This window comes from Giraffa tippelskirchi, chromosome 6 (genome assembly GCF_054371585.1).
Source record: "Giraffa tippelskirchi isolate mGirTip1 chromosome 6, T2T-mGirTip1v1.2.pri, whole genome shotgun sequence".
Classification (NCBI taxonomy): domain Eukaryota; kingdom Metazoa; phylum Chordata; class Mammalia; order Artiodactyla; family Giraffidae; genus Giraffa; species Giraffa tippelskirchi.
Genome location: NC_137280.1, coordinates 8,699,956 through 8,720,559, shown reverse-complemented (window position 1 = coordinate 8,720,559; position 20,604 = coordinate 8,699,956). Strand labels below are relative to the sequence as shown.

Here is a 20,604-nt window from a genome sequence, read left to right as displayed (position 1 = left end):
TTTTTAAAGACAAAATTTAGAAACACACACACACAGGATATTTTGCACTGATGTAGGCCAGTTGGGAAAAAAAAAAAACATGGTTCAGAGCAGGATTTCAAATTGTTACACTAAATATAATAACATTTGCAGTCATGGCACTGTTCCATAATAATTTTAAAAGACTTCATTTTACTCATCATCGCCAGCCATTATCTGATCATATTTGACCTACATATTAATATTTTCATCATTATCCCAGCCCCTTTTGCTCTGTACAAACAAACTGTCAGTTCTGTACACTGAGGGGTTATTTATTTACTTTGGAAATAACTGGAATTCTTTCACCCTATCTTTTTCTCCAGGGACACCCCCCACCCCCAGGATTGATATTAATGTCTGGGGGTGGGGGGGATTCAACCGATACAAACAAACTAACAAACAAACAAAAAACCCGTGAGATTGAAAAGGGGCCCCTCTTCCTGGCATACTATGGGAGAAGTAGAAAAACAAAGGGAAAAAGAAAATGATAATTGTTTTCTCTAAGGCTATTATCTAATGCGAAAGCAAATAGTGAGTCTGGAAATCAGCTAACAGAAGGGGATTAAGAGAGCGAAGATCTGAGCGGGGCTTGATGGCTCGCAGAGCTGTGTCTCCGGCCAGTGATGAGACGCAGGCAGGGCAGCCAGGAGCGCTCCAGATGGCCGGGGAAAGTGGTCGTCTTGGGTTACTGCAGGGCGCCCAGGGCCCCAGGAAAGCATCACTAGGGAGCCGGCCCCACGTCCAGCCTGCACCGGAGAGGGCGAGGCCAGGAGAGAGGCGGCCCGCGCGCCCCGGTCGGCCGGGCCAGCCCATTGTTAACTTACACTTGACCCCCGTGACCCCCGCACGACACCGATGTCCCCCGCCTCCCCCGCCCGCCGCCCGCGCCCCCCGCGCCGCCGCGGGCCCTCCTCCCGGCCCCTGGGAGCGGCCGCGGCGCCCCGGGCACGGGCGCGCGCGCTCTCGGCGCCCAGCGCGCGGCGCCCCCGCTGCCCGGCGGCCGCCCCGCCACCCCGCGCGCGTCGCCTTCCTCGAGAGTGAGCGAGGGCGCGCGAGGCCGACGCAGACGCCGCCCGGGACGGGGGCGCTTCCTCGTGCCCCGCATCCCATTCGTCTGCCGCCGCGGCGACCGCAGGGAAGGGGCGGGAGGCAGGGAGGGAGGAGCGGCGCGCCGCGCGTCCGGGGCTGCTCCGCGTGGAGGCGGCGTCTGGCCGGCGGCCCCGACCCCCGGGCTCCTCGCCCCGCGGCTCGCGGTGACCGGCGCCCGGCGGCCTCGCGGCGAGCGCGCGCGGGCCCGCGGTCCTGGACGCGCCGGCCCTTCGGGGGCCAGGAGAGGCGCCGCGCCCTCGGCCCCTCGCCCCGCCGGCCGGCCGAGAAGACGGCAAGTTTTCCTGGCACCTCGGAGCCGGTGGCGGATGGTGGGACTCTTCGGCCCTGTGCACTGTAAGTGCCCGCGGGCGGACGGGGACTGGGGGGGCCTGAGGGGGTGCCCTGGTTTTGCTATTAATTCTCATTCTGGTGACCGTCCCCTTCGTTTGGGTGTTTGGCCCGGAGGCTCCGGGCTGGCCTCGTCGCTGAACTGGGGTAAAGCCTCGCACCGGGGCGAAGAGGAGCCTCGCGAGTCACTGCCCGCTGCGGTGACACTGAACTTCAAGGGGCAGCCGGGGGTGCCGTTTTCACTCGCAGACTCTCCGCACTGCTGACCCCCGTTTTCTCTTCTCTCCATCATGACGATATGAGAGCTGCAAGACCATTCTTACTGCCATCACCCACCCCCGACCGAACCCCCGGGCAAGGTACCCAGGGTGAGGGTGGCAGGTGGCCTTGGACCCTCATCTTTTTTTTTTTTTTTTAATATTTTTTTAAACTGGCAAGTCTGCTTTTGATGGTGGAAAACTTAGCTCTGGGATCAAGAGAGCAGGAGGAATCTTAACTTTTGAGACCCGGCGGCGACCGTGGTCCGGGTCCCTTAGAGCGGTCCCCGGGCGCTTTGTGCCCACCCTGCGAACTCGCCCTGGTCTTCTTCTTGGGCACGCGAGGTGCTCGGGTGGGAAGTCCCTGGAGGACAGGCCAAGTCCCCCGCCCCCGAACTCCAGTCGGGGTCTCCCGATCCGAGTCTGGCATCCGCGACGGGCTTGGGGCTTTGCCGCCCGGGTTGGGTGGGCAGCGTCCCTGCGGCCCAGACCTCGGCGCGCCGGGGGCTCCGGCGCCCCAGCCCTTTGGGGGTTCCCTGCGCAGCCTCGATGGGGCCCCCGTCTCCTCTTCAGAGTAGGGGGCCCTGTGCTCGGCAGCGGGGGCCCCGCCCGGCGGAGCCCGGACGGGGAGCCGCGTCCCGGGGGTGCGTTTCGTTCACCCAGCCCCAGTGCTCTCTTTGAGGGGACTGAAAGGACTGGGGTGATTGGCGCACCCAGACCCCTCTCTCTGGGCGGACCTTACGCTGGCCAGGACCCCCCCTTAGGAAAGACAGTTCGGTGGGTACAAGGCGCTTAAATCCGTTTAGTTTGGGTTTTTTTTTTTTTTTGAAACTTTTTATGGAGGTTGGGGTGGGGTAAGGGCAGTCAACCCTTGGAAAACTTTGAGTACAGATTCCAGGAAGTAGGATGTGAACCCAGACTGTTACTAAAAATAGCCCCCCCCCCCCCCCCCGCGCTTTTCAAGTTTGGAGGATTTGGCTGGGGAGCCTCGCAGCCCTTGTTTTCCTTATTTCTTGCAAAGCGTCGTGGCGGTTGAAATCTTTTGAGCATAGCTATTCTTCAAGATCTGGGCATCTCAAAGCCCAACCCGCCTCAGCCTGGCACCAGAGTGTCACTTTCAGGAATAGCCAGTGTGCCCCGCGGAGGAGCTCCTGAAGACCAGTCCCAAAGTCCAGGGCCCTGGAGTGAAGGTCAGGAGTTGGGGGGGAGGCCACTCCAGACCAACTTGATGTGCTTCGTGTCACTCCGGGCCCCCTTGAATTTTTAACTTCGCTCCCTTTAATTAATCTGCCCAGGGTCTTGATGTAAATGGCTGTCCACAGCTGCTGCAAATTGATTTATCCCCTGATAAAGGTTGGGTTGCTGACCAAGGCTTTTTCTCTTTCTACCTTCTGTGTGAACTGAAATCTGTTTTACAGCCCCCCCCCCCAGTCTCCTTCTAAACATGTGTACCATTTTTAAGTGCACTTGGTGGCTTTTATTGTCATAACCCTCCCTTTGCATAGAACGGGAGTGAAACTGGGTCTGTGCCCAGTGAGTCCACACTAGCTAGAATACAAATTGATCAGCTTTTCAGTGAGAAACCGTTAGTGTCCGGGCCTTCTTTAGTTTTTCGCAGCCTTTTGCCTTGACCATGTGAGCATTCTGTTGTGCCCAGTCTCTCCTGTCATACGGTTCCTTAGAAAAGGTGAACAAACAGAATTGTTTCTTAAACCATCCTGGCCCAAACCCAAATCCTTATGTGAGATGTGATGTGTAGAAAGAGAAGCAAATTTATAATTCTCTGGATCTTTCCCCATTGTTTATTCTTAATGTCAATTCTAGTTCTAACATTGTAGGGGCTTTCAGGTAGCATGCATGGGACAGTCTGATTTTCTTTTTCTTTTCTTTCTTTTTATGAGTGGTTATTTTTAAAGGGACAGCTGACAGTCGCACCCAGTGTTTGACCTAGGCATCTTTTGCAGCCAAGAAGGATATTGAGGAAGTTGATGTCTAACATTGCTTTATCTGTACTGTATTTAGCATTTCTTTGGCTTATTCTTTCAAAAAAAAAGAATTTCAACGAAATAATCAAGGAATCAGGCTCACTCTGGGTGAATAAAAGCTGACTTTATCTATGATCATACTAAGAGAAGAACTTTATGTTAGAAGACTTTGTGTAAGCATTCATAATTTTTTGTAAACCATTTAGACAGCAGTCACTTTATTTGAAAAGCTAAATACTGAGTGGGAGAGTTTGAGTATGGAGTTTCTCCAGTGTCCAGTTCATATCTAATAAAAGAAGTGGAAAAAATGGTGTATTTTTTTCTTTAATGTTTGGACAGCTCAAAGCAGGCCAGAAATCTTTGAAATGCTATTTTCCTTTATAGCTTTAGTCTCTGTGACTCACTAATATCTGCTAATAATTTGATTTTAAAATGATCCTTAAAAGGGCTTTCCTAATAAGACACATTCTTCTTGTAGTGCAATGCAAACTGCCCTATCAAGTTGCAAGCTGCTGGAAATGGTAGGACAGTACATGTTGCAGCTACAAGATTGCAGCTTTATATTTTTACAATTTTCCCTTTCTGAAGAAAAGTAAAATATTGTTCTTGATGCTAGATTTTAATGATGAATTCTTCCATCCAGGGTGTTAGTATAAATATTTGCAGATGAAAGAACACTTCATAAGTAGAAAAGAAGTACATAAATGTAAGGTGCCATTATCATTTATTTTATTATAAAAATAGAAGCTTATTTTATTGTAAAAAAAAAAAAAACTTTTCTTTTTTTCCAACATTGAAAAGGGATCACGAGAAAGAAATGGTTCCAATAGAAATGCTGGTCAGTGGTTGTCAGGTTAGGACATTCTTCACTGTCAAATTGTGTTTCTCACTTCTTTGATATGAACATCAGCTGACAGGCACTGAATGCAAACCCTTCTTCATTGAGGCTTTATGCAGGCAGCATAGCCCTTCATAGCAAAGCAGTCTCAAAAATTGGCACCTGCAGGATTTGCATGTGAAAAAAACGATTCAGTTGCATTTTACTGGAGTCTATTACTGTAAGTTATGTAAGTTCAGTGAGAAAAGCTATTTGTTGATGTTTGGGCGTTTAAAAGTTCTTAGTTTTGTGGACACCTTATTCATCATCTAGTGATCCACAGACTTTATTGATAGCAGAAGCAGGGAGAAGAGATCTCTGGCTTTATAGACGTTATTTAGTATGAAATGGTGTTATTTTTAACCGTGTGCTTACAGAGTGTGCTTGCATGCATGGTTAATTTTTAAAAATGTGCCTTAAAATGATGCCTTCATACAACTTTCAGAATCTATCAGAAGTTAAACAAATACATAAAATTAGGTTAACATAAATACTCTTTGAAAACAGTCTAGAATTTTAGGAGTTCAACAATAAGTTAAAATCTATAATAAAGAAATTAAACATTTCATAGTTCTGAATTTCTTGTTAAATAATTTGTCACCAAGATGCCTTTAAAAAATACCATATTTGACCCTTTTATGCAAAATAACTGACAAATGTTAAGTCAACTAAAATACCTTTGTGAGCCTCAGAATATTATCCATCAGTAAGAACATTTCATCCAGAATAAGTTATTTTTTATTAAAGAGACATGTTCCAACTTCACTTTTTTACAGCCATTAATATAAGAGTTCCTAAATAATGTTTAAAGAACAGTGAACATTTTATTAAAGCAAACATAAGTTCAGTTTAATGGGGGTAATTGTAAGTGATAAGACAGAGCAGGTTATCTCTGTGTTGTTTAAACAGAAGGAGCTACTTTGCACCATTTCCAGTAGCCATCTGTAGAAGAGAAGGGTTTGCACCTGTCTGTCCACACTAATTATAGATTAGGGCCAAAGAAATGAAATTCGAGGAGGTTTTCAGCTAATGAAATCCATACTGATTTTATTGTAAATGTGTTTTATGTAAAGAGGGTGATGGTTGAGTTATGAGTGAATAAATTGCTATGTAGCTGCTAGGCACTTGGTTTTGAAGCACAATTCTGCTGCATTAACCTTTGATATTAAAAAAAAAAAAGACAAACAACTTAGACACGGATGCTAGTCTTTGTTTGGCATCCATAGCTACAGTTTAGTGAGCAGCAGTGAGATTCAGTGTGCAATTTTAAAATGTGCTGTAAAGCAGCTTAAATGTTAAGAATATTCTAGTATTTTGAAATGCAGATGAAGAAGAAGGTAGGTTTTAACTTATACATATAAAACATTAGGAAATTAGAAAGCTTTTTTGTTGCATTTCAGTTTCACATACATGAGAAATTAAAGCAAAATGAATGAGGAATTCATTCTGCAATAAAAGGTCACATGAATCTCTACCACATCTGTTTATAGTAATTATGAGCATAATTAACATAAGAATTACAAATGAAATAATGACAAGCTGAGCAATGAGATACTATGCCATAATGGTCATATGTTGGAATTCTCACATTATAGCACACTAGAATTCACATACTCAAAGAAAATGCTAGATTTTTATCTGAATTAATGCTTCAAAACTTATCTGCTTGAGACAGATGGACTTCTTGCTTTTATAGAAAGGTAACCTATTATTAGGAAAAGAACTAGTTGAAATTAAGATTTCTAGTCTCCAGCCTGGCCTTTAAGACAGCTGTGATTATAGAAACCACTTCCTGTTGTACACTTATTCTATGATTGTACTTCTTGATTATTATATTGCTTTTTTCTAAATTGAAAGCTTTGCAGCAAAGTGTTTGCTTTGGAAGAAAGTCATGGATTCTTCCCATTTGAGAATTGGTTGGTCTTTTCTGTAACTGTGAGCCAAAAGTCAGTGAACAAACAAGGTAGTAACAGAAATAGTATGCCTTTACAAAACAAGAACATTGGCAGATAAGCTTTTGTGCAGTTTTCTTCATACCTTCAGTGTCTGGATGCTTTTTAAAGAAAAATGTAAGCCTTTTCTGTGGAAGTAGTAGGGCTTTGTTTGTTTTATAAATAGCATTTTTTCAAAGCACATGTAATGGAAAAATCAGTTGGCATTTGTAAGTTGTATTTTTTACTTCCTAGAGTTGCATTGGATTTATAAACCTGTGTCTGTGGTCTTTGTCCAAACTGATCTAACTAAGATGTAATAAAGGGGCAGGTATATGTGGTTGCACCTGGTTATCCTGAATGCAGTTTTCTATAGCAGCTAGAGAAAAAGTGAAAGGTGACCCTTTATGAGAGCTATAATGATACTCTAGAAATCTGTTGTTACATTTAAAACCTGTAACAATGACAGATTTTCACTCATTTAGAGTGCACTCGATTTGGTAACATTTCCTGCCAAATGGCCTGCTCCCTGTCCCTGCACCCTTCTGTAACTATTGAACCTGCTCACTTTTTGAAGATTTATGGGGAACTAGTACCTCATTCTCTTCCCAGTGATACCCTGAGGTTTTCCACATGATCGGATTACTGGTGGATTGTGGCAGAGCCCTTTTCATCTGACATTCATTGCATGACAAGATTTTTCACACATGCTCTTCCTCGACCAATGCCTAGCTTTTTGCACTTTACCTGACCTATCAGGTTTCCCTTAATTGTTTTCTTGGGGTGGTGGGAGCTTGGGGGCTGGAGGATCCACTGCTCAGAAAACTTTTTGACCAAGTGGTTTGGAGGGGAGTGCTTGATTCAGCGGTTTGCTGTTGTGGTTCAGGGGCTCAGTCGTGGCCCCTCTTTGTGACCCCTGCCTCTCCTCATACTCTTAAGGTCTTCAGATTTGTCTCCTCTCAGAGGCGGCTGCTAGTTCTCTTGCTCTTTGGTGTTGGTGTTTTTCTCTAATCACTAGCCTTATTTCCCCTCACCCCAAACTGTTGAGCCCCCATGCATAAACTGTTTTACAATCTGAAGTTTCACTGCAGCAGGGGCTACAGTGTATGTCAGGAACAGTTCTGGAGTTTATCAGATTCTTTATTCTGAACTCACTCTTCATACTGACATGAGCTTCCTTAACCAAGCTTCGGTGCCTTGAAATGCAACATGACCAAATAATCCCTCTCCACCCCCCCCCAATAAAATAACCTTCTTTGCTGCATTATTTGCACTCCATTAAGGATCTGATCAGATGTTCACGTTGGCTGACAGGTGCATTTAAAAGGGGAAAGGGGGCTCCCAGGAGACCACTCAGGTGTACCTCCCCGCAGACCCTGATGGGGGTGGAAGAGGCTCTCTGGACTGGGAGGAGCGCTAGCTCCCTGCTTGGTGTCTGATTGATTCCCGGGCTCTGGGGTGGGGGGAAGAGCTGTGGAGGCAAGCTCAAGCCGGGATTGATTGCCTCGATTTCAAATTCCCACCTCCAAAATAGACTCTCAGATGTACACAGAAGGAGCCCCCACCCCCGGCACAGTTTCTGGAGGTGGAGCAGGTGTCTGGGAGTCACCTGTAGCTCCCAATCACAAGTGCGTCTTCTCCCGGTGCCGCTGGCCACACGAGGTTTCCGCTGGGACCACCTTGACAAGCCCAGGGAAATGCCAGCGTTTGTATCCGCCCCACAGCCATCTCTGTGGATGTGGGCAGGGGGCTGGAATCTAGTCTTGGGGCCAGCCGAGAAAGGGACGAGACTCCCACTGGAGGTCGGTCGGGGAGGGCTGTGTCGCTGCCCGTGAGGACTGCCTGGGTTTGCTGGGCAAGTTGGGTCTCTCCGGATGGAGGGAAGACGGTGACTGTTTCATCGTTAACCTCCTGCAAAAAGCGGGCTCTGGATGCCCCTCTGACCTTGACAGAACCTCCCGGAATGTTAGCATCCCAGCCCCCGCGCCATCCCCGGAGCCAGGGAAAAAGGCAGTTGCTAGTCTGCGTTCCCCCGACTCTGTCTCCCGGTGGGGACAGACTAGGCGGGAGACAGGTCAGCCTCGGCCTGCCTGGGGGCGCCTCGCCCGCCCCCCTTGCCCCCCGAGCCCCCCGCCCCTGCCCTGCCGGTCCCTGCTCCTTCGCTGCAGCCCGCGTCTCGGGTCCCCTCTCTCTCTCTCCCGCTTCCCCTGCCTCTCCCGCGCCGTCTCACACGCACCCTCTGTTTATTTTCCTGCCTCCATCTGGGCCCTGCTGATACTGTAATCACCCCGATGCACGCCGGCTCCGCTCGGCTCCCCCGTGCGCCCGCACACTCACTCACACACAATGTGCCATCCCGACAAGCCTCTGACTTCTGATAAGCTCCGATGTGTGTTTAATGAATACAAAGCCGCGGTCCGGGGGCCGCCTCTCTTGCGCTGCTTTGCCAGAAGGTAATCTCGGCGGCCGGGGGGGCCGGGGGCCGGGGGGCGGGCCGGGAGGAGGGAGGGGTGGGGGGCGGGATGCAGGGGGGCGCGGGGAGGCGGCCTTTCTCTTTTCCTCTCCCCCTTCCCGGACGATTCAGAAGTCGATAAGACCGGGAGAAGTGAAGATGTACCATGTTATCTGTCGCTCCTCTTAGCTGGCGGAGAGAATTTACATTTCAAGATTAGCAGAGGGAGGAAAGAGAAATCTGCCTTTTGTTGTGTGGGGTGAGGAGCAGGCATCAGCCCCGGCCTGGCCGCTATCTCCCATCACCTCTGCTATCCAGACAGGACTCACCGAGGTGAGATTACCGGAGGGCCTTATCTTTCCTTGGGTTTCTTTTTTTTTTTTTTTTGGCATTCTGAATAGGTTTAAAGGGGACGGGATAAAGGGGGGGAACAATGGATTGCGGTATTGATGAGATGCTGAAGCCTTTGGAAGAAGAGGGGGAAAGAAGAAGCTGCTTAACAACTTGATTAGTTCATTTTTTATTTTGATGTTAAGGTGAGACAGTGTCCCTTTGCATTGAAATTCCGTAGAACTTAAGGGAAGATCGGAATGACTTGAATGCCTTATATTCTTTTCACCCCCACCTCCTTCCCTCCTTAGCACCGGCTCCCTTCTTATAACAAGAGCTTCATTTACCACTTATTTGTAGGATTGATAAACCGAGCAAAATCGGCTGAGGCTTTTGGAATTGATCATTGTGTTTGGTTATGTGTGACATGTTTTGAATGGGTGGTCAATTGATGCTAATGGTAGTACTTGCATGAGTGAGAAGAGCAAATGAAACCTACTTTTAATGTGGAATTAGTTGATTTTATAGTATGATTTCAACTAGGTCCACAGGGAACAAAAACCAAGTTTGTAAGGTAGATTTACATGTTGAATTTAAACCATGGGATTTTTTTCCCCCCTTGGAATTGGCTTAAAATGAAAATAATTTTAAAATGTTTAATAAAACCTGTTTAATTTGAAACACGTTTAATACACTCTTGAGTGTGTTTAAAAATTATAGTATCAACTTTAGAAGGTTTTTAAAATGGGTAAAAGTGGGAAAAAACAATTGTTTTGCTTCCTACACATAGTCAGGTTAACTATTTTCATAGGTAAATATGATCCAGTAACTAAGAGCCTAATTAAAATTTGTTTAAAGGCAAGGGGCATGTTTCCTTGTTGACAGCAGCAGATCGATTGGGTAAGACAATAGAGTCCCATTATTTCACTTCCATTGACTGAACATATTGACATTTCAGGTTTGCTGTTGCCTCAGCGAGCATGATGAAACACTGAAATTCACAGTCCAACTGGCCAGAGTGGCACATATATTTACTGTATGTCATTTCTGCCTGGGGTTACCTTGTCACCCAGGCAGAATGAGAATAGACAGCCTGGAATCCTTCAGAAGGGTAGAGATCTTTTGCTAGTGAACTGACAGACAGCATTTCTGAGGGGGACATCTTTAATTTTACTTAGAATCAGGTGTAACAGATAACTATGTGATATACTTTTGTTTGAAATACTGGGCAGCTACTTAGCTATCAGTCCTTGTATTTTACATACAGGAATACCCATTTTCAAGCTTTACCTTTACCTTCCCAGAGATATTTACATTGAATGGGTTGGACGCATCATTTAGGTAGTTTGTGCTCAGGTGACATCCATTTTTCTCCAGTTGGGGATATTCAAGCACCTGCTAAATCTGTATCTGTTTGAAGAAATGTATAAGTCCCTTTCAAAAATAGGGTCTGACTTTCCTTTTTCCGTGGGTGAAGTATGAAAGCAGAATGTGTATATTTTACATTCATGTGGCTGAATAGAAAGCAGTATGTATAGATAAACATGTGTATTCTAAGCAGTGACAGAGAAAATACTCAGTATTCTGTGTCTTAGTGTGATTTACCCTTTTACACATTTTGCATAGTCTTTGTATAATAAAACTAAGTTTCAGGCAGACCTTGAGTCAAAGAAATTTGAATCATATGAAAAGTGAACATGGAAAAAACCAGAAGGGACTTAATGTATTTTTTAAAGTTTAGTGAAAATATAAAACTATTATGAATATGCCTTATACCCAGCAGTTCTTGTCATCAGGTTAGGCAACTGATGCCCTTTACAACATTTAGAACGAAACTAGTCCTTTATACCATTTTCATGAAAATGTTAGGTTTCTGTTTGATCAGCAGGTGCTGTTGAGATGAAAGCCATGTGTAAATTTTCAGAAGGCCAAAAGTGTCAATTCAGAAAAGGAAAGTGATAAGAGAAAATGCAATCAGTTTTCCTGTTTTCAATTTGTGCAGGATTTGAAGAGCTGTTTTGTTAAACTGCTACATCTGCTCCAATATGAATATTGAACTACTTCCACTAAAAATAACAACCTATAATTTGGAAGCTACTGCAGTCTTTTGTTAATGTGAGTGGGTTATTTAAAAACAAAAAAACAAAAAAAATTAAAAAAATAAAAAAGACAATTTTCTATTCTGACAATCTCTTGCCTAATGTGCATTTTCATTTGTTGGCACTTTTATCCTCAGCAGATAAATGGTATTATGCAATTAGGACCTCATCTCGTTTGACTATGAAAGAGATTTCCATAGGTGGAAATCCTTGTAATATAAAATGGTTTTGCATAAAACAAAATTTATTTTGAAGTAATCTGTTTAAATGCAGTTACTTAAATTGAGATAGTTATTCCTTACATTCTCTAATACTGCAATTTTTAACTTACTGCTGACTGTTATAACAAAGTTAACACTATTCCATTGCATACTGGGCATTCCGTGATTTATTTCACTTTTAATATACCTGTAAATGTAAATTTAAACTAATCAGGGATATTTTACCTAAGAGGGCTTTCAGAATAATTTTTTTCATACTTAAATAAAATGATTAAATTATGCTTGAGTGCCTGCATACAAAAGCTTTAGCTTCTATAGTACTGCTAATCAAATAAGTTTTATGGACAGAGAAAGCACCACATTAGAGAAAAATTGGATGCATTTTACTAGTGACATTTGTAGGAAAGACATGTTTAAAAAATTACTCAATATTAATTAAAAAGAACTCTAACATTAATAACAATAATAAAAATAACACTTTATCCTTACAGAAAGAAAATAAATGGCAATACTAGTCATGTAAAACTGAACATAGAGAATTAAGGTAGAAGGAAGACCTATAAAATTTGGATCAGGTTTAATATTGACTCCATCCACAATTGAGGTTGGGTGGACTTGTAGCTATAGTAATTTGTCTAGAGTGAGACATGATCACTGCTTTGGATCAGTTAGAGGCTGTATAGCTTGTACCTTCACACTTCAATTGCCAAATATGCTCACTCTTCAAAGATAAACTCAGAATATCTCCAGAATGGATAAAAGGGAAAACAGACACTGTGACACATTAGCATATTTGATATTAACAAATACAATGTTTCTTCTGAAACACCAATGGAAAGAAGAGATTGTTTGAAGAACAACATTTGTATAAACTTGTGATCACACATACAACTGAGAATAATTCTTATAAAGAATATAATTTCCAATTTGAAGCCAAATTGTGGCATGCTGTTGTTGGCATAATTTCAGAGATATGGGTATATTTCTTGGTGGGTATATTCTCTGGTGTAGCACCAAGCACTTTGCCGCTCTCAAGCAATGTCACCCAAGTCATATGTCAGTGAAGAAAGTTTATTTCACAGACGCAGCCCCATCGTTTTGTATGTGATCTTCTAGTCCGTTGTTTCTGTGTCGAACCACAATCGGTGTTGAAGCCTCAGTACCTTGTGACTCTTTTCAGAATGTTCATTCTTTATCGAGTGATGTTCAGGTGTTTATATCAGAACCACTGAAAAAGTAATGCCCTGTGGTTGAGGTTTAAGGTGTGAGACACTCTTGTTTGAAAACCCTTAAAACCATCAGTCTTGCTTAGAACCACTAACATTTTCAGTAACTGTAAGAGACCTACTTAAAATTCCCCTGCTTTGATAGTTCTCATTGAGGTTACCTGTATAATGGAACTCATGAAACAGGTTTGTTTTTGTGGGCTTCATATTGGCCAGGGTCCCTAAGACAAATCAGTACTTGGGTGAATGGGGCCTCTAGGATACAGCTGTTGTTGACTGTGGAGAGTACAGATGTTAAAGCTTTCCTATCGTGTGTCCAACAATCTGAACACCTCCCAGTGCCCTATGGAATGTGATTGACTGGATTCATTCATCTTTTAACGCCCGGGGCTTAGACTACTTCTGAGTGTGCTCTGGGTATTCGAGGGCTGCCACCTAGTTGCTGGTCTTGGGAGAAAGTAGAGGAATTGACAGATATTAGAGACCTACTGTGAGCCTGGCATTAACCTTCACATATCGTATCATCACTGATTTTAAGTAAATGATCGACCAGCATTTCACTTTCTTCATTTCAATGAGATATAGTCCATCACTCGAAAACTAGCTTTAGTTGCTCTTCTGGTTTGACCCTTTGCTCTAATTTGGAAAACTGTGGTTTCCTTATGTTCCCCAAATGTAATTACCTACTTTGTTCCCAAGTTCTAACAGAGACATATTCTCTGAATACTGGGCTTTATGTGCTCTTTAGCAGTCATGATCGATACATCCACTGTTTTCCTTACGTTTGCCCTTGCCCCCAACCTAGGAATCAGAGTCGGCTACTGGCCAGCAGATATCCTAGGATATGCCCAAATGTTTGCCACTCTGTATGCCTCTTCCCAGGGGGCGCTAGTGGTAAAGAACCCATCTGCCAATGCAGGAGACATAAGAGACGTGAGTTCGATCCCTGGGTCAGGAAGATCCCCTGGAGGAGGACTTGGCAACCCACTCCAGTACTCTTGCCTGGAGAATCCCATGGACAGAGGAGCCTGGCGGGCTCCAGTCCATAGGCTTGCAAGAGTTGGACATGACTGAAGCGACTTAGCACGCATACGCACTCTGTATCCCTCGTCCTCCTGATGCAGGTTTTTCCATTACTAAATGCTGTTCTCTCATCAGAATGCCACCTTCCTGCAGCACACTGCCTTGGGACCTGTTCCCTCTGTTGGTCTCGTTCAGCGCTCCAGTGTTCTTGGTCCCTGAGGCCTGACCCATCTCAGGCAGTTTGGTCACTCTCCATCTCGATCTCAGCATCTCCCAGTTGGCTAGGTCCACTTCCTAATCACGGCTAAGAGGAGAGGGAGTCTGGACCATCTTGAACTTATAACTGATTATGTAGCATAAATCACTCTGTTATAAAGCAAAGGGTCTCGTGTGTGTGCATTCTCCCCCACGGGCAAACGGAGGCTCCCCTTCCAGTTCGGTCACTGACTTGCTGGGTGGCCTTGGGTGCACTCCAGCCCTCAGGTGTATCCTTCAGGAGCAAAATGATGGGCAGACTCTTTGATCACGAGGCTTCCCAGCTCTCATCTGTACAGGTCTACATAGGATGTTGTGAGTAGGCTTTCAGGGATTCCCATGGTTAAGAAAATGAAAAAAAAATCATATTTTCATTTCTGAGTTGGGGGTACTACTAATCTGCATATCATTGGGAAATAGAATCAGTGCAGAATGTCCTTAGCTCCCCACTGTTCTTCGTTATAAAGAGGTGTGGGGAAGAGTGTGTCATTTTTCTCATAGCCATCTTGGATTTCAGATGATTGTCTGAGATTTTAGTTGTTACTACAGTCCTTTCAGAGGTGAATGACAGAGGAAAGAATCTTTCTACACAGTGAGAAGGAACTAAGGTACTTTAAGTCTTGCACAAATAAAACAGCCTTTATACTTGCCCCTCACCTCACCTAAGGTGAACTTGGTGCCTAGGGCCAGGACTGAGGGAGTAAAGGCTCACTTTAGTGCTTACTGGGCTTTTCCTGCACCCCACAGTCTCAAGGTTTGGACCCAAGTCACTTGGAAATTTAGAAAATGACCTCTTTAAACCATTTTTGGAGAGAACTTGGTAAATAATAGCTTGTTTAAACCAACAAGGGCACATTATCATTTGCCCAGGAATCAGATGTTAAGTGAAAAAGACCAAGAAACTATCTGTTGGCTGAAGGAACAGTCTGCTGTTGCTTCTAAAAGTGACTGAGAGCCCGGTGATTACCAGTGACACTGATTTTTGTATTTGCACATAAAAAATAGAGCTTGTTAAAAGTTTAATCCTAATTTGTGAAGTTATTAATCATGAACCTGGGCTGGATTTCTTTGGGATTTAAGAACTATTACATTTTTATACTTCTGATTTGATTAAGCCCTTTATCATCTTTCAGGATGGCAGTGGAAACTTCTGCTGTTTACGAGGATGGACATGCTAGTTATATCAGGTTCATGTGTCTCTAGAAATGGAAATCACAGGAATCACTGTTGCTTCATAGGTTGTAGAAAGTTTCTGCATTGGCATTTGAAATTTGGTGGGAGGCCAAATTCAAGTTTTTTGCCACAAAGGTGAATGTCTTGTAAATATGTATGCAGGGAACTGTTGAGACCTGGCTTGACTGAATTGGATACTACATCAGAGAAATAATAGAGAAAATGTTACCAGGAGATGTAATGGCAGTTTGTCTAAAGATAAGCTATCCAGAGTTATGGGACCGCTGATGCCAGAGGAGACGTTGCCAGACCATTGATGAGCTTAGCTGTGGCCAGCTCTGTTAGAGCTCCAGGAGAGAAGATTAGCTGATGCTAGTGTTTGGGATGTCCTTTCTGCCAGACCTTGTGGAGAGTATCCCTGGTGACACTTGGGTAGGAGGTCAGAGCGGTGTTAGGAAAGTAGATAGATTTTGGAACCTGCAAAGACTGGCAGAGCAGCATTGCTGAGAGCATCTCAAATGCACGTCTACCTTGGCAAGCGGAATATTAGCCATTGGGAATCATCTCCTAGTGAACGTGTGTTAAGCATGGTGCCGACTGTGCTTTAAACACCAAGTCTTGGGAAGCTGGTTGCTCTACTTTGTTAAAACTGGATGTACTATACCCCTTCCCCTAACCTCAAGATACAGAAAGATGTGAGCTGTAAGACAGGTCATGAAAGACTGCTAGTTTATTTTCTGAATCTATGCATATGTTATGTACACAGTGATGAGCAAACACAGCTGGGAAGAACAGCAGATGATATTGGGACTGGAACTGTGGTGTTTATCAGACTGATATAGTAATCCTTCTTCCCTGTGAAAGTGTTCTTTTCAAGTGATGTTAGAATTCTGTAACTTTTATCATGTGTCAGGCAAGTATTCTTTATTGCCGAACCTCTGTGCCTACCTGTCACACATTTTCATCCTCATCTCGAGGTAGATTTATTTAGAAATGATATCCACACTTGACTTCTGATGGGAAACAAATGTGGACAATGAATTCAAATCCTTTTGTTTGAATCAGGGTAGCTTAGGTGCGTTCAGGTCTAATGGAAAGTAAATGTGATCAGTCTCCATTGAATTATCCAAGTCAAGCTTTGAGTTGGCTAGAGAAAGTGGGTGTAAAATATCAGAGAAAAACATAAATGAAAAGCAATAAAGTGAGCAACCCATTAAAGCTAATTTGACTGTCTTAAAAGAGAGACGTATGTTGTTTGGGTAACCTTTTAGAATATTTGAAAGAAAATTAAGGTTTTTTTCTTTTGATTGTAAACCTGAAATAAATTTATAGATATTTAATGAATGACTACTATATGTAAGGTAGTAGTACTTTCCATATACTTCTCTATGTAAAGGAGTAGTCCTTTCCATATACTACTATTGGGTTGGAAGTGGCATGGAGTCTGCCCAGATTGGGTTCAGGTCCTTTCATTCATTGTCTTAGCACTGTGAAACCAGAATAGTTCTTTATCACAAATGCTTTCTATATTAGAGACACAGAACAGGTAGTAGACCCAGTTCCCACTGAATGATAAACCCACTCAGGACAAATCAAATAGCTACAAAAGATGAAAGGGCTTTATTACTTGCTGGTTAAATGGTATAATAAATGAGATTTCAGAGTGAATTGAAATTTTAAAGTTTGTTTTAAGAGAGGTAGGATGTATCAAGGCAATGTTATTGTAATGGGGTTGTGGGCAGTTATAAAGTAAGAAAGGCGATTGGAAAAGGTCTTGGGAGAGGTGTATTGGGTGGGGTGGGTAGAGGTAGAGAGAGAATAAATTAATGTGGATCCAGCAAAAAGGGCCCTTGGGTGAGGCTTGGGAAATAAGCAGAAAGATCATAAATGTGTGGACTACCAGGCAATTGATTTAAGCTTTGTCTTCTGAGTAAACCAGAAGTTTAAAAAAACTCCTGTGTCCAGTGGGACCCCTTAGGATTGGGAGGTGGCGTGGAGGCTGCCCATTTTGGGTTCATCCCCTTAGCACCGTGAAACCAGAATAGTTCTGTTCTTTATCACAGATGCTTTATATATTAGATTTTCTAATTGGACTTTTTTTTTTAAATTGGAGTATAATTGCTTTACAACATGGCATTAGTTTCCACTGTCCAGTGAAGTGAATCAGCTACATGTACACATGGAGACCCCCCTCCACGTGGACCCCCCTCCCATCCCGGCCCCCGTTCCACCCGTCTAGGTTGTCACCGAGCAACCAGCTGAGATCCCTGTGCTTTACAGCAGCTTCCCACCAGCTGTCTGTTTCACCCATGGTAGTGTATGTCTGTCACTTGAACTAAGAATGCCATGGTAAAATAGACCTTAATAAAACCAAAGCAGAAAAAAAAAAAGGCAACAAGAAATCATGGACCCAGTTCAAGTCGTGTTTCTGAAGAGTTGGTCTGATTCTGGTGGGCCAGATTGTGGTGGATGGAATGAAGGAAGACCGAGGCCAGATAGGAAACTGACTTTACAGTAGTTTAGATGTTCGATATTTGTAGAAGAATGGCCAGAAATGGGTTTGTGCAACAAGGAGAAATAGGCAGATGCTAGAGACATTGCAAAGGAAAAATAGTTAGTACTTGGATACTTCCCTGATGGCTCAGATGGTAAAGCGTCTGCCTACAATGCAGGAGACCCAGGTTCGATCCCTGGGTTGGGGAGATCCTCTGGAGAAGGCAATGGCACCCCACTCCAGTATTCTTGCCTGAAAAATCCCATGGATGGAGGAGTTTGGTAGACTACAGTCCATGGGGTTGCAAAGAGTCAGACATGACTGAGCGACTTCCCTTTCACTTTCTTGGATATGGGGTGAATTTAGAGAAGGGAAAGTGATGATAACTCAGATTAGATGTCCACTGCATTTAGCTTGCCAGAATTTGGGCATTGAAGTTAAGTGAAGTGAAAGTCACTCAGTCGTGCCTCTTTGCAACCCCATGGACTGTACAGTCCATGGAATTCTCCAGGCCAGAATACTGGAGTGGGTAGCCAGTCCCTTCTCCAGGGGATCTTCCCAACCCAGGGATCGAACCCAGGTCTCCCACAATGCAAGCAGATTCTTTACCAGCTGAGCCACTAGGCAAGCCTAAGAATACTGGAGTGGGTAGCCTTTCCCTTCTCCAGGGGATCTTCCCGACCCAGGAATTGAACTGTGATCTCTCACACTGCAGGCGGATTCTTTACCAACTGAACTATCAGTATTTAAGGGACAGTTTACTTACCTCTCATAGACTCATAGACTCATAGCCTCCAGAAAGCAGCCTCAGAACCCAGCTGGGTATCTCTTGTGGTCCAGCTACTTTTGGGAAATGTTAATGGGGCCGTCACTTGGTTGATTTTCCTCAAAGCCTAGTGGTTGCGTGGAGGGTAGATTATTGATTGTCCTGGGACTTGGTTCCCGCTGAGCTTTGGCTCCTTGCATGGATTTCAAACTGTGTTTTGAGTTTTCTTCCATGTTGCAGGCCACCTGGTAGAATAACATGTGATCAGGAGGGCTGGGTCTGGACTTCTGACTTTCCACCAGAGCAGCCTTTGTGTTTTAAGTGTTTCAAGCATTAGACTTTTGATTAGGGAATAATTTATAAAAATTTCTTTCAATTCTAGTATGTAAAGCAGAGAAGGCAGGGACCAGAGAGTGAGGAGTCAAGGGGGAGTTGATGGCAGGGCAGAGGCTGTGCTTATTATATAGCAGTGTGTCTCAGACTCTGTCCTCAGCACTCTTGGGGGATGGGAGTTTCAAGGGGACCTTTGAACCTGCCTTCATTCATTCAGTGCTCTAATCTTTGTCTGCAGATCAAATACTTTTTTCACACAGTGACATTTTCCAAATGCACATTAAATTAGATGAACAAAAATGAATTTAAATACTACCAAAATTGATACACTCATCTTTGTGTGTTTCACAATCAGCAGACTGTAAACAAAATACTATGGTGTAGGAACACAATCTTTTGTTTTAAAATGAAGCCCCTGTTGGAAAAGTAAAGGAATCCCTTTTATATGTTAAGGAGCAGTATTTAATTCTTGTGATTAAATTGCTCACTGTTAATTGCCCCCCCCCCATTTAAAGAATTTTAGTTACTGAAGAAACAGCAACAACAAAATGTAGGACTTTTAGGGTCTGGTTCACCAATATAATATTATTTCAGGGACTTTCACCTGCTTTATTTAGCATCATTTAATTTGAAAACACTGGCAATTCTTTTTACACTTTTGAGCTTAAACTAAATTCAGAGTTTGTGGATAAAAGCTGTCAGAATTGAATCTTTAAGACTTTTTGCTTCTGTAACCAAGCTGTAGTTTTTAAAATAATGAGACAAATTTATATATGTTAATATGGAATCATTCCTGAGATATATTGTGAAATGAAAAAAGCAGGGATCAATGTATATATAGTATGCTACTCTTGTACCAAAAAAGTAGTACAAAAGAAGTACAAAAGCTTCTACTTGTGGGAGAAGTGTGCATTTGAATCTGATAATAGTATTTGCTTTATGGGAAGAAGACGCTTCCCTGATAGCTCAGTTGATAAAGAATCTGCAATGCAGGAGACCCTGGTTTGATGCCTGGGTCCGGAAGATCCGCTGGAGAAGGAATAGGCTACCCGCTCTAGTATTCTTGGGCTTCCCTGGTGGCTCAGCCAGTAATGAATCTGCCTGCAGTGCGTGAGACCTGGGTTTGATCCCTGGGTTGGGAAGATCCCCTGGAGAAGGGAAAGGCTACCCACTCCAGTATTCTGGCCTGGAGAATTCCATGGACTGTGTAGTCCATGGGGTCGCAAAGAGTCAGACACGACTGAGCGACTTGCACTGCACTATGGGAAGAAAGTGGGGCTGAGGCATTGGTGGTTGCAAGGAGAATTTTTGTTGCATGTGTCTTGATCTTCTGAGTTTTTTTTGCAAACCTCGTACCTGTTTCACTCACTATAAAGTTAGAGACTGTAGCATCAACTTGGGATGGATGGTTCTGGGATTCTGCCCTTCCTGGGGGGGAAGGTGATGCCCTCCTCTTCTCTCCTAGAAGGCAGACAAGTGGAGAAGTGAAGAGACCCAACTCCTCAATGCTTTGCCTCTGGTTGAAGCTCCTACTCTTCATCTGGAAATAATTCTCAGCTGGATAATAATGGCGTGACCCATAAGGTTGTCAAGTGGATTGCGTGGACAATGTGTGCAAAGCACAGTATCATTTCAGAAAGACTTGCTTGTGCTTGGCATCTGACTTGACCACTCTCTTCTGGAAGCCCCCTGTAGGATCTTCTCCTTTCTGTTCCTTCTTAGTC

At 44.0% G+C, this 20,604-nt stretch overlaps 1 protein-coding gene, 1 long non-coding RNA gene and 1 other non-coding gene across 6 annotated transcripts in view; 2 read left to right on the top strand and 1 right to left on the bottom strand.

Annotated features, from left to right (window-relative positions):
- The first annotated feature begins 1,060 nt into the window (after window positions 1-1,060).
- Window positions 1,061-20,604, top strand: part of RUNX1T1 (RUNX1 partner transcriptional co-repressor 1) — a 148,236-nt gene continuing 128,692 nt past the window's right edge. For 2 of the 4 annotated variants that reach the window (XM_081496867.1, XM_081496865.1), the window contains exon 1: window positions 1,061-1,464. In XM_081496867.1, coding sequence (XP_081352993.1) covers window positions 1,437-1,464 — 28 coding nt within the window. In that variant the 5' untranslated portion in view covers window positions 1,061-1,436. Of the gene's footprint in view, window positions 1,465-2,714; window positions 2,906-8,854; window positions 8,935-20,604 lie in introns of those variants that run through there. The other 2 variants (XM_081496869.1, XM_081496866.1) reach the window with 2 other exon arrangements.
- On the bottom strand, window positions 5,400-8,963 carry LOC145509010 (uncharacterized). Its single transcript, XR_014055781.1, has 2 exons — window positions 8,846-8,963; window positions 5,400-8,419 (listed from the first exon to the last, which is right to left on the bottom strand). It is a non-coding gene; the product is annotated as an uncharacterized LOC145509010 (long non-coding RNA).
- TRNAC-ACA (transfer RNA cysteine (anticodon ACA)) lies at window positions 17,918-17,990 on the top strand. Its single transcript has one exon. It is a non-coding gene; the product is annotated as a tRNA-Cys (tRNA).